The sequence below is a fragment of the Sinocyclocheilus grahami genome, unplaced genomic scaffold (assembly GCF_001515645.1).
Source record: "Sinocyclocheilus grahami isolate Dianchi unplaced genomic scaffold, SAMN03320097.WGS_v1.1 scaffold389.1, whole genome shotgun sequence".
Taxonomy (NCBI): Eukaryota; Metazoa; Chordata; class Actinopteri; order Cypriniformes; family Cyprinidae; genus Sinocyclocheilus; species Sinocyclocheilus grahami.
In genome coordinates this window covers 789,669-801,518 of record NW_015505568.1, presented here as the reverse complement: position 1 = coordinate 801,518, position 11,850 = coordinate 789,669, and the positions used below count along the sequence as shown (strand labels likewise).

The window sequence follows — 11,850 nt, the reverse complement described above, 5'->3', positions numbered from 1 at the left end:
TAGTGAAGTTAAAGTCATAAGTTCCCAGAAAAAATAATACTGAAGTAAAGTACAGATACTCAAAACGTGTACTTAAGTACAATACTCAAGTAAATGTACTTAGTTACTGTCCGCCTCTGCATATCATAAAACAAAGCAAACATCTATGCATGGAAACTTTGACAGAAACGGTGATGTTTGAGAACTGGCGGCAGTAATGGGCATTTTCTTTGTGGTTCAGAGGTGGGAGGAAGTCACACATATGCAAGTCCTTTAGGTTTCAAACCTGCAGTGCAAACAATCAAACAAAGACAAGTCAACACAAATGTTAAATTCTGTGGAAAATGTACACGCACACAAAGGACTAAGTCAGAAACTGGCTAAAAACGCATTATTTTTCACATAATTTACCTTTATTCCACACCGCTCTGTCCCTTCTGAGAAACGTGCTGATCATTTCCTGCTTTTATGAAGCCCCTCCCTCAGAAATAGGCGAATTGATTTTTACGTGCACCTCTACTTTTCTCTTCCTCTTCTCTAAAGCAGCGCAGCATGGCCCCGCCCCCTTTGCTGCCTTTTCCCGAGGGCGGGGTTTATCTGGGTTTGTGATGTCACGAACCCGGGAAGTAACTCGTTGTAGTCCCTACCAGTCGTTTTTGTAGGCATTAAACTGCCAGAATTTTAAAAGACGATATCTCCGTTTGCATTGAACTTTCAGCTTCATGACTTTGCAGATATTGTTTATGCTCAAACAGCAACATTACACACTAACTAACTTTAAAAAAGTGAAATCGCAATGAACCACCCCTTTAACCACAATTCACTGATCAGGACATTAGCCTTTCCCTTTGCTTTTTTAAAAAATGTTTGAGGTGGGTGAGTGAACTTGTAGGCATCTCTTTACAGGAAGAAGAGTCAATGTTGTTTTAGGAGCTACTCAACTAAATAAAAGCACTGAGACAATATGGTTTTATAAAAGTGGTGATCTTACCACCCGTCTAGCACAGATGAATAAAGGGAACGTTTTTACCTATTATGAAAAAAAACTTGATGGCAGATTGCAGCTAGATCAAGAGAGCGGATCACTGACCATCTGGAACATCAGTACCAGTGATTCTGGAGTTTATGAAGTATCTCTCACCAACAGGGTAGACATCTCTGAGAGGAAGATCAGAGTTGATGTATATGGTAAGTTACAGCTGCTGCCGAAACAAACAATAAATTAGGCCTCAACATCGTGCTTTAAAATCAGTTAATTCACACTTGTGCATTATCTCCTACGTTATATTAATTGGTTACAATAATATTCAAATATTATCATAAATAATGTTGTAGATAAGATGTTACTTAATTAATAAATATCTGTTTGATTTGATGGTTTCTGCAAAATGTGGCTATTAAAAGATTTAACTTTTTTCTTCTCCTAAAGCACCGGTGTCTGTACCTACTATTGTGCACCGGTCCACAGGTGAGTCTTTTTAGTCAGTTCACTTGTCCTGTAGGGTTCCTCTAAATCACTGCTGGACGAGAGGGGCAGGAGCTTGTTTTTGAGTCAGTAAAGCAACAAAATAAAGACTGCCTGAACTTTAACACTGAAATGTAACATAAAAACAAATCTCTGCAGGTACTTTAAAGCAGCCACAAGCAACGGAGGATTTCTGCTCTGTGGTCTGCTCTGTGAAAAATGATCGAGACGTGTCTATCTCGTGGTATAAAGGGAGTGAAATGCTGAACCAGACCAGCAATCCTGATCTCAGCATCAACCTCAGTTTACCATTAGAGCTTCATTATAACGATCCAGAGACCTACAGCTGCACGGCTGTGAATCCAGTGAGCAATAAGAGCGTCTGTCTTCACAAGAAAGAGATCTGCCCACGACAGGAAGGTGTGAGAAATCAATCACCACAAAACACTTTTCCTACTACAATGACATCTGTGCAAAGTGCAGTGGCCTTTTTTTTTCTACAGAAGATGTTTATGGACAAGTCTCATCTCTTTCAGATTGTCTGGATCACTGTGGCTCCACTGAGGCTCTGATTCGTCTGGTTCTGTCTGGTCTGGTGGGAATCACCACCGTTGGGTTTCTTATTGAGAATCTGAGGTTCTGCTCATCTCGGAGAAGAGCTGCTGCTTCTGTGTGATGGTGACTTGCACAAGAGTTTGCAGGGTGTTATATATGACATTGGTACCATGAGATACACATGAGCGAAGCACCTGTTGGTTGCAGTATTCTTTATTTATTGCTGTGGAGATAAAAGTATAGATCTGGTCAAATAATTTAACTTTACTAGAGTAAATGTGACCTGTATGCTTTGCAAGTATATAAAATGCACTCATTTATGCACATAGTAAAACGTAAGCATATTCGTGTGTGAGTGAGTATATGCAATAATGTCTATAAATTTATTGATTTTTCGTTTGACTGTTATTATTATCATCGATGATGTATTAAAGTTTTCGTTTCAGCTAAAACTTTAATATGCTGTAACAGCATTAACTGGTAGCATGAACACATCCCCAGCTGTGTCCCAAATGACGCACTATACACTATGCACTTATACACTATGTACTCAACAATGTAGTGTATGAATTATATAAGGTTATTTTGTCATTCATAATAGCCCCTCCCCCTTCGCTACATAATTAAAGCTGCTACAGTTGAGTGCATGAAGTGTCCAGCATGGCTGTAATATGACTGCATTAAAAACTTAGATAACATAAACATTAAAAGAACATTTTCGGTTATTTAAGGGCATCATCCGGGTATGAAAGTGTACTTTTTCTTTTTGGAATTTTCAGTGTGAACGCACAACTCACTGTGTGCTTTTAAAGGGGTCATATGATGCTATTTTAAAGATCATTATTTTGTGTATTTGGTGTAACAGAATATGTTGACATGCTTTAATGTTCAAAACCCACATTCTTTTTCAAATACTGTAGATTATTGTAGGTCCTCTATGCCCCGGCTCTCTCAAACGCTTCGTTTTCTACAAAGCCCCTCCTTCCGACAAGCGCAGTCTGCTCTGATTGGCCAGCTGACCCAGTGCATTGTGATTGGCCGAACACCGCAAGCACTCGTCGGAAATGTAACGCCCCTTACCATAATCGCGAGCTTCATCTTTCAAAATAAATATCAAGACAGTTAATAATGTCGTTAGCTTTACCATCAGTTCAAGCCTGAAAGGGCAACAGAGTCGCGTGACAGACACAGTGATGATGCAGTACACAAGCCGCGGTTAAGACAGCTGACGTGCTATGATTTCTGACAGACAGTTCACTCTCCTGTGATGTGACCCTGTTTCCCTCACACACACATACACACACACACGACACGTTACTCTGCGCTGCGCAAAAATTGCATTTGAACAGTCAATAGCAAATACTTACACTAATAACAAATCATACTTACAGTCGCTGATTCAGAAGTGCCAGATTGCCATAGCAAAGTCAGAATTGACCCATTTTTTTAAAAATAGCCTTTGTGCACAGCCAGCCTTGTACTCTTCTAGGTTCAAAAAACTGTCGTCCATAAAATGCGTTGCAGAAATTCGAACATCTGGGTTGTGCTGTTCTGTTGTAAATAAATCTTAACCAATGATTCCTAATTGCATCTACTTCCGGAAGGCCAAATAAAGTGCTTTTGCTTTCGCCTAGAAACACACAGCGTCTCCCTGACATGCTGCTTCAACACTAACTGCGGTTACTGAAACCACGCCTTCTTTCTTTGCGTGCACATTTGGGCCGCATTATGCTAATATTTCCACATAGTGAGGTAGGTATGTGGGGGCGTGTTAGAACGAGGCGTTTTAGGTAGGCGTGGCTGACTCTTAACTTTTATAAAGAATATCTCTTTGGATTTGAGACTTTAGTCTTTGCAACTTTACAGATCTTCTTTATGCACCAAGAGCTTGTAACACTCCAAAGAGAACGGAAAACTTGAAATCGCATCATATGACCCCTTTAATGCAATGACTATTCAAATTTCTTTATTCGGGCGTAGACGCCTTGGTCACGTGGCTTTTCTCAGGTTAGGATGGACCAATCTCGATTATTATTACTTAATGAGCCTTTTAAAAATATATATTATTTATAGATTTCCGTAGCGGATTTTTATATTTATACCAAAAACAATTCTTTAAAATGAACATGTTAGAAGGATAATACGTTTTCCTCATACAAACGTCTGTAATAATAAAAATAATAATAAAAAATACGTCCTGAGATTTGAATGGGGCTCAATGGCGAACGGGCTCTCTGGGCCACAAAGCGCCCTCTGCTGGAATAACGACTGAACGCGACTCGCGTCAAACAGACTTCGGCTGGAGTGGAAGGGCTAGACGGCATACAGCAAAACCTACTGGGCATGCGCACATCAATACACCGTAATTTTTCTCACACTGTACAACTCTTTATCACAACCCTGCTAAAAGTGCCAGTACGTGCGCTCATTGGCGCCCCTTCAGCTGGTGGCACCCTAGGTGACCGCCTAGAAACGGCCCTGCGTTCAGTTATGATAGTCAGCATAAAACTCTCTCTCCAAGATGATATATTCCCATTATAATACTTTTAAGTTTCAGGAAGGAAGGAATTATCACAAACAGAAAGATTATTAGTAGCCTTTCTTTTTCTCATGATTTCTATCTTATATTCATGAATGTATTGAATGTAAGAATACAAATAGTTAACAGAATAAACATGTTTAAATTGTATAATGTGCACCAAATATTTTTTTTCCAAGATATTGTTTTTGCTGCTAAAGTATACAGTCAGCTAGTTTAATTTCAAAGCTTATATATTTTTATTCAAATGTAGTTTTTCTCTGTAATGAGGAAGTGAGTATTTAGTGGATTGTGTTTAACAAGGGGTTTAAAGAAAGAGTGAGCATTAGTTCCACAAACACAGTAATGTTATTCTGTAGTGGTCTAGAAAACAAATAGCGCTGGTGTTGGATATGTATTGGCCAATTCTTAGAATTTGGAATACTTTATGTAATCTTACACTGCAAAATAATAACTCAAAAAGATTAAAAGATAACATCATAATTATTTACTGATCCCTTAAATTAATCACAATTATATAATGAAAGCCATAAAAACAGACAATTAATCATGATAATCGCCATAATCGTACAATGCCCTAAAACAGACAATTAATCGCAATAACCGTGACTATTGTTTAGACAATTAATCGTCAGCCAAATTGCGTAATTGTGACAGCCCTACTTATACCTTTTGTTCTTTAATATTTTGAATTGTTTTTAGCTTTATTTTTAGTTTTTCATTTAAATGTTAAGTTTTGAAATTTTGTTGTATGCATTTGTCATTTTTATTTAATTTCTTTATTTTTAAAAATGTGTATAGGTAGTATTTATAAAGTTTTAGCTTTTAGCTTTGGATCTGTTTTTAGTTGTTTTAATACTACAATTGATTGCTTCTGTTGTCCTCATTTTTGAAGTCGCTTTGGATAAAAGCGTCTGTTAAATGACTAAATAAATAAAATAATAAATAAATATATTATATAATCAAAAACATTTATTTTGGATGCGATTAATCGTTTGACAGCACTTATATAAAATGCACTTTTATAAGTGTAGGGAGAAAAAAGTACCATAGTAATTGACTATCATGGTTATATTGTGGTATTATTACCTTGGAATATCATGCAAATATCGTGGTGTTGAATAAAATACCCATTCATTACCAAACATCTTTTCAACTTATACTTCACTATACCATGGCATCTCTGTAGTATTATTTTGTAAAGGCCTGAAAGCTGCTTACAATGTTTTATGGAGATACATTGCATGAGTTTACAGTACTAGCAATGACTTTAGTAACTGGTATTTTGGAGGAAACTATTACTATGGTAATTTTGTATATCTGTTTTATGTTGATCCGTTCTCTGTTGGAGACATAAGTCATATAATGTGTTAAAAACGGTCTAGAGTTCAGTGTTTGTCAGTTTTATGTGACTGTGTTTAAAATAGTGTTTAAGATCAGTTTTTTTACCATATGATTCATCAATCACATCAAAACACCTGTTAAAGGGATAGTTCACCCAAAAATGAAAATGTGATGTTTATCTGCTTACCCCCAGGGCATCCAAGATGTAGGTGACTTTGTTTCTTCAGTAGAACACAAATTATTATTTTTAAGTCCAGCCGTTGCAGTCTGTCAGTCGTATAATGCATGGCAAGGGTAACAAAATAAAAGTAAAGAGTAAAAAAAAACATGCACAGACAAATCCAAATTAAACCCTGCGGCTCGTGACGACACATTGATGTCCTAAGACACGAAATGATCAGTTTGTGCGAGAAACCGAACAGTATTTTTATCATATTTTACTTCTAATACAGCACTATGTCCAACTGTCTTTGGGCGCGCACACGGCATCCGGTGCGTGAGGTGTGTAGTGCTCTGCCGTAGTTTACGCAAGTGCCGGAAGTGATCTCTCGCGCGTATACGTCACTCATTGTTTAGACAGTGCACAGTCATTGTAGGTACGACGGCTCATCAAAATGGTACTTACTTGCGCTTATCCGGATTGTTCAAACTTTCCACGTATTCCCAACTTCTGAACCTGCTCTCCTGAAGTTATGGTTGATTGCTCTTCGGCTGGATATCAACACACCCATTAACGTAAACTACGCCAGAGCGCGTACTAGGGCTGCACGATAAATCGCATGCGTTGTTCACTGACGAGCTGTGCAAAACCACGTTCATATTCGCACGATTTTTTTGCGCAGCTCGTCAGTGAACAACGGCTCTGTGTAGTTAATGCTGTTCAATGTGAAAGCACGCACGTTATGGAGATTTACCTTAGGTACGACGGCTAATCAAAATGGTACTTACTTGCGCTTATCCGGATTGTTCAAACTTTCCACGTATTCCCAACTTCTGAGCCTGCTCGCCTGAAGTTATGGTTGATTGCTCTTCGGCTGGATATCAACACACCCATTAACGTAAACTACGCCAGAGCGCGTACTAGGGCTGCACGATAAATCGCATGCGTTGTTCACTGACGAGCTGTGCAAAACCACGTTCATATTCGCACGATTTTTTTGCGCAGCTCGTCAGTGAACAACGGCTCTGTGTAGTTAATGCTGTTCAATGTGAAAGCACGCACGTGTAGAGATTTACCACTGATTACAGAACCGGCTTTACTGATAAGATGTGCGTAAAATATCGCATGCGATTTATCATGCAGCCCTAGCGCGTACACACCTCACGCACCGGATGCTGTGCACGCGGTCAAGGAAGTTGGACATAGTGGTGTATTAGAGGTAAAAAAATTATATAAATACTGTTCGGTTTCTCGCACAAACCGAACGTTTCGTGTCTTAGGACATCAATGTGTCGTCACGAGCCGCAGGGTTTAATTTGGATTTGTCTGTGCATGTTTTTTTTTACTCTCATAAATTTTGTTACCATTGCCATGCATTATACGACTGACAGACTGCAACGGCTGGAGTTAAAAATCTTCGTTTGTGTTCTACTGAAGAAACAAAGTCACCTACATCTTGGATGCCCTGGGGGTAAGCAGATAAACATCACATTTTCATTTTTGGGTGAACTATCCCTTTAACAGGAGGAGACATCAGTTAAACATATTGATAGTTGGTAGCAATGTTGGAGGTAACGTGAGTTATGTAATCAGATTACTTTTTCAAGTAACTAGCAAAGTAATGCATTACTTTTAAATTCAAGTTTACTTTTTCAAACAATATGCAACTTACTTTGTTTTCCCATTTATTGACTAACACCTCTTCTGTCCCCGTGTTGAGAGAAAATGAGGCACTTCCTTCAGCCGGAGGCTTATTATTAATTTCACTTTTGGTGTGAAAGGGCCTTTACAGCTGCCAAAAATATAGCTTATGTGTTTTTGTTATTAAAATAACAAATAAGCAAGCCCAGCCCAGGTGACACGAAGTAACACAAAAGTAACGTAATGCACTACTTTCCATAAAAAGTAACTAAGTATCGCAGTTAGTTACTTTTTATGGAGTAACGCAATATTGTAATACATTACTTTTAAAAGTAACTTTCCCCAACACTGGTTGGTAGTTACTAACAAAAAAGTACCTAAAAGTGTGGAGAGTAATCTCTTTTGAACATGATACCATATGACAATGACATATCATTGCTTTCTTTGCAGAACTTAAGTGTTGATTTGATTAGGGCAGCCACAAATAATCATTAATAATTAAAGTAATCGACAAGTAATCAGATCACATCACTTTACAGTAGTAAATAATACATTTCTATGGACAAAACACACATTAGGTATAGTGGAAGACAGGGACCTTATATATAGAAGTAAAATTTGCCAAGCTTACCTGATGAATCAAGTAAATAATCGACAGATTAATCGATTACCAAAATAATTGTGAGTAGATTTGGTTATAAAATGCCGTCACAATCAAATATTCCAGACAGCCATGCGTTAAATAAAAGTGCTATGATATTACAGTCACTGTACTTCAGCAGTACTCTTTTGTAATGAGTATTGTTGAGTTTTTAAAAGCAGTTTTTGGATTATGAGGGTTGCTAGGGTGTTGTGAGTGGTTGCTAGGTGGTTAATCTCTCTGATATACCAGTCACTAGATAAGACTTGGGTTTTCCTGTTAGATCTTTTGTTTATTTTATCGCCACAAACACTCCCTCCATCTGACAGATAGCCCCGCCCCCTAACTCACGCCATTGGTCGGGTCGGGAGTTGTTGTTATGTTGCGTATCTCAAACAAACAGATTGACGTTCTGAAAGGGTGTTTGCTCTTCAATGATTAACTCGTAGTCACTGAACGTTAAACTGACAGCAGGAAGTGTTGATGGTGAAGACGACGCGGAGGAAATATCAGGCAGAAGCAGAAAGAAACTCCCATCTTTTGACTCGTCTTTGGTTTAAGTCTGCGGATTCTCTCTCTGGCTGAGTGACATTTCGATTATGAAGGAACACGTCTGTCGTAATCTCTAACCTGGAAGCTTATCAGTGCCATTTAAAAAGCTTTAGCTGGTGTTTTTTTGTCTTTGTCTGTGTCGGTGTTTCCTCTGGGCTGTTATTGTGGCCCGATACACGATCAGCGATGAATAATTAACCCAGAGATCAGCTCAAGTGAAAGTTTATTCAGATCTCGCTCGGAGCGTCTCGGTTTGATTGTGACGTAACTGGAGGAGCCCAGCGTCAGTAATCTGGGATCTCTTTACAGCAGCAAACGGAGAAAGCTGACAACACTTTCATGGCTATGAGAGCACGATCTCATTTTTTCTCCTCTCAAAGGATATTGAACTCAATGTGGATTGTCTAGTTTCATCATTTACTGTGGTTTTCAGCTCTGGAATATGGTGAGCTCGATTTGTTTCCCTGAGTTTCAGTTCCTCTGTCATGCCGGATAAGTCAGGCATTTCTTGGAAAAATTGCATAATTTTTTATTGTCTTGTCATAGTCATCCAATCTGACCTAGTTTATTTGGAAACTTTTTAACTAGATTTTTACTGTTTTTACTTCGTGCATTAAATATTTGCGACAATAAAAACGATGGTTCCTCTGAATGATAATAAATCTATATTATATAAATATAAAAAATAGAGGCTGACCAATATTTAATACTTTTTAAATATTTTAAAATATTGGGGAAAAAATCTAAACTTTTTTTTTTATAGCAAGGACACATAAAATTGATCAAAAGTGCCAGTAAAGACATTTAGAATGTTACAAAAGATTTCTATTTCAAATAAATGCGGTTCTTCTGAACGTTCTATTCATCAAAATATCCTAAAACACCATGCATCACAGTTTCCACAAAAATATTGGGCAGCACAACTGTTTTCAACATTGATAATAATCAGAAATGTTTCTTGAAACCAGCATATTAGAATGATTTCTGAAGATCGTCTGACGCTGAAGAAGTAATGATGCTGAAAATACAGCTTTACATCACAGGAATAAATTACAGTTGAACAGATATTCACATAGAAAACTGTTATTTTAAATTGTAAAAATATTTCACAACTTTACTATTTTTACTGTAATTATAATCAAATAAATGGTGAGAATAAGAGCCTTCTTTCAAACACATAAAAAAATCGTACAGACATCAAACCGTTGACTGGTAGTGTATATTTTCCTGGAAATTAAGAGATATTAAGATGTCTTTGAAGTTACTTTTTAGGGTTGTTAATTTATGCATATTGCTTACAAAATACCTGTGATTTCTCAAAAATTGCAAATTCTGATTTTGCGTAATAAAATGTTTATATTTATAGCACACTGCTATAAACTTAGTCTAAGTCTAATGAGCTCTTTTCAGGATGAAATAGTTGCTACATTTGTATTTATTTATTTTTTGTAAGATTCATGTCATCAGATCTATATCAGCAGATTTATTTTGGATATCAACAAGCAGAACTGCATGTTGCTTTTGCCATGCAGCTATAATGTGGTGAAAATGCACAAACTTAGTGCATTATTAATACCAGCAGAATGTTAATGTGTTGTTGTGTGTGTTTTGTTTTTTTGTGCTTGCAGGTCTGAGTGTAGCCCTGTGTCATGGCCTGCAGTGTTGCTAAAGCAGGCCCTGCTAATGGCCTCCCTATGAAAGCGCAGCTGCAGATCGTGGGTACGTTTGCATATGTTTCCACCTGTGATTTTATCTGATGTGACATTCTTCCTCATACACAACCATCTGATCACCGGACTTTGATGTTCTGCCACATTAATAAATGCTAATATTTCAATTCTGATGGTGTCGCAGAGCATTAAAGGAGCCGAGGTGCACAGGTCCCAGTTTTCCCCAGTCTCGATTATTGCTAATAAAATAGAATAAAAGGCCAAAAAATACACATAGGAACGCACTACACAGAGCTTGTTTTTTGCTTTAATTCAGCAGTGATCTCCAAACTAAGGAAATTATCTTCAAGAAGTGTGTGTTATTTGTGCATGACTGTTAATAATAAAATATAGAAAGTTAGTAAACTTCCTAAAAGTTCTGATATATTAACATTTTCTTTCTGTGCTTGTGCTGAATGGCGTGAAACACTAAACTACTGAACAACATTCATTTCATTTAGTAGGATTGTGCAATTTGGACCAACCAAAAATCATCTAAAGTAAATATAAATATTTTATTTTTAAGATTTTATTTCATCTTAATTGTTTCAAAATTGGTCTTGAAGCGATATTTTGCTCATATGGTGAACATAATATTTCATGTTTCTTAATAGCTACAGACCAGTGTTATTTTATTTTATTATTTATATGCTTTTAACATTTTTATTAATATTCTAAATTAGCTTTCATTTAATATTTTCCATTTTCTTTTTAATTTTTGTTTAATTTTGTAGTCGTTTATTTGCTTTTTGTTTTTTTTTTAATTAATTTTTGTTTTGGGTTTGATTTATTTCATTTCTATTTAGTTTTTCATGTCACTCATTTCGTTTTTTAATTTATTTCTAATTTTAGTGCTTACACTTATTTCAGTTAGTTGCAAAGGCAGCAAGTCTGATTTAAATTGAGTTTTTCATCTAATGTTTGATTTGATTTCAGCCATATTTCAATGAACAAAAATGTTTTTGATACTTTTACTAGTTTTAAGAGAATTTGGAATAAAAAAACTGATAAAAGAGCTCGATAATTAGTAATTTATCACATTAAAGCAAAAAATTGACATTTTCTGTACAATCACTTTTGTAATAATATGCAAATTTGTGCATATTTCATGCACATTATTTTTCAATACAGTGTATTTTCATTTTTAAAGAGAAAAGCATTTTAACCTGTACTTCCCTCAACACAACCTGCTTTTCTGTGGTAATGTTCAGTGAAAGATCCATCAGAAGTCAGCATGGGCCCAGCAGTGTTGTTTTGACCGTTTGT

General features: G+C 36.7%; 2 protein-coding genes across 4 annotated transcripts in view; both read left to right on the top strand.

The window, feature by feature from the left end:
* Positions 1-986: 986 nt before the first annotated feature.
* Positions 987-2,224, top strand: LOC107550138 (SLAM family member 5-like). The gene is made up of 4 exons (XM_016231366.1): positions 987-1,167; positions 1,409-1,447; positions 1,604-1,864; positions 1,981-2,224. Exons 1-4 carry the CDS (start codon positions 987-989, stop codon positions 2,118-2,120), a joined length of 621 nt encoding a protein of 206 aa, XP_016086852.1. The 3' UTR covers positions 2,121-2,224.
* A 6,521-nt stretch (positions 2,225-8,745) lies between these two features.
* itchb (itchy E3 ubiquitin protein ligase b) overlaps positions 8,746-11,850 on the top strand; it is a 35,305-nt gene continuing 32,200 nt past the window's right edge. For all 3 annotated transcript variants that reach the window (XM_016231394.1, XM_016231393.1, XM_016231392.1), the window contains exons 1-2: positions 8,746-9,320; positions 10,504-10,594. In XM_016231394.1, the coding sequence (XP_016086880.1) occupies positions 10,525-10,594 (70 nt within the window). In that variant the 5' untranslated portion in view covers positions 8,746-9,320; positions 10,504-10,524. The remainder of the gene's footprint in view (positions 9,321-10,503; positions 10,595-11,850) is intronic.

Excerpts from the sequence above, each read along its gene's own strand:
- LOC107550138 (XM_016231366.1), top strand. The coding sequence starts at position 987 with ATGAATAAAGGGAACGTTTTTACCTATTATGAAAAAAAACTTGATGGC. Across the intron at positions 1,448-1,603 it reads TATTGTGCACCGGTCCACAG|GTACTTTAAAGCAGCCACAA; the intron begins GTGAGTCTTTTT and ends AAATCTCTGCAG. Across the intron at positions 1,865-1,980 it reads GATCTGCCCACGACAGGAAG|ATTGTCTGGATCACTGTGGC; the intron begins GTGTGAGAAATC and ends CATCTCTTTCAG.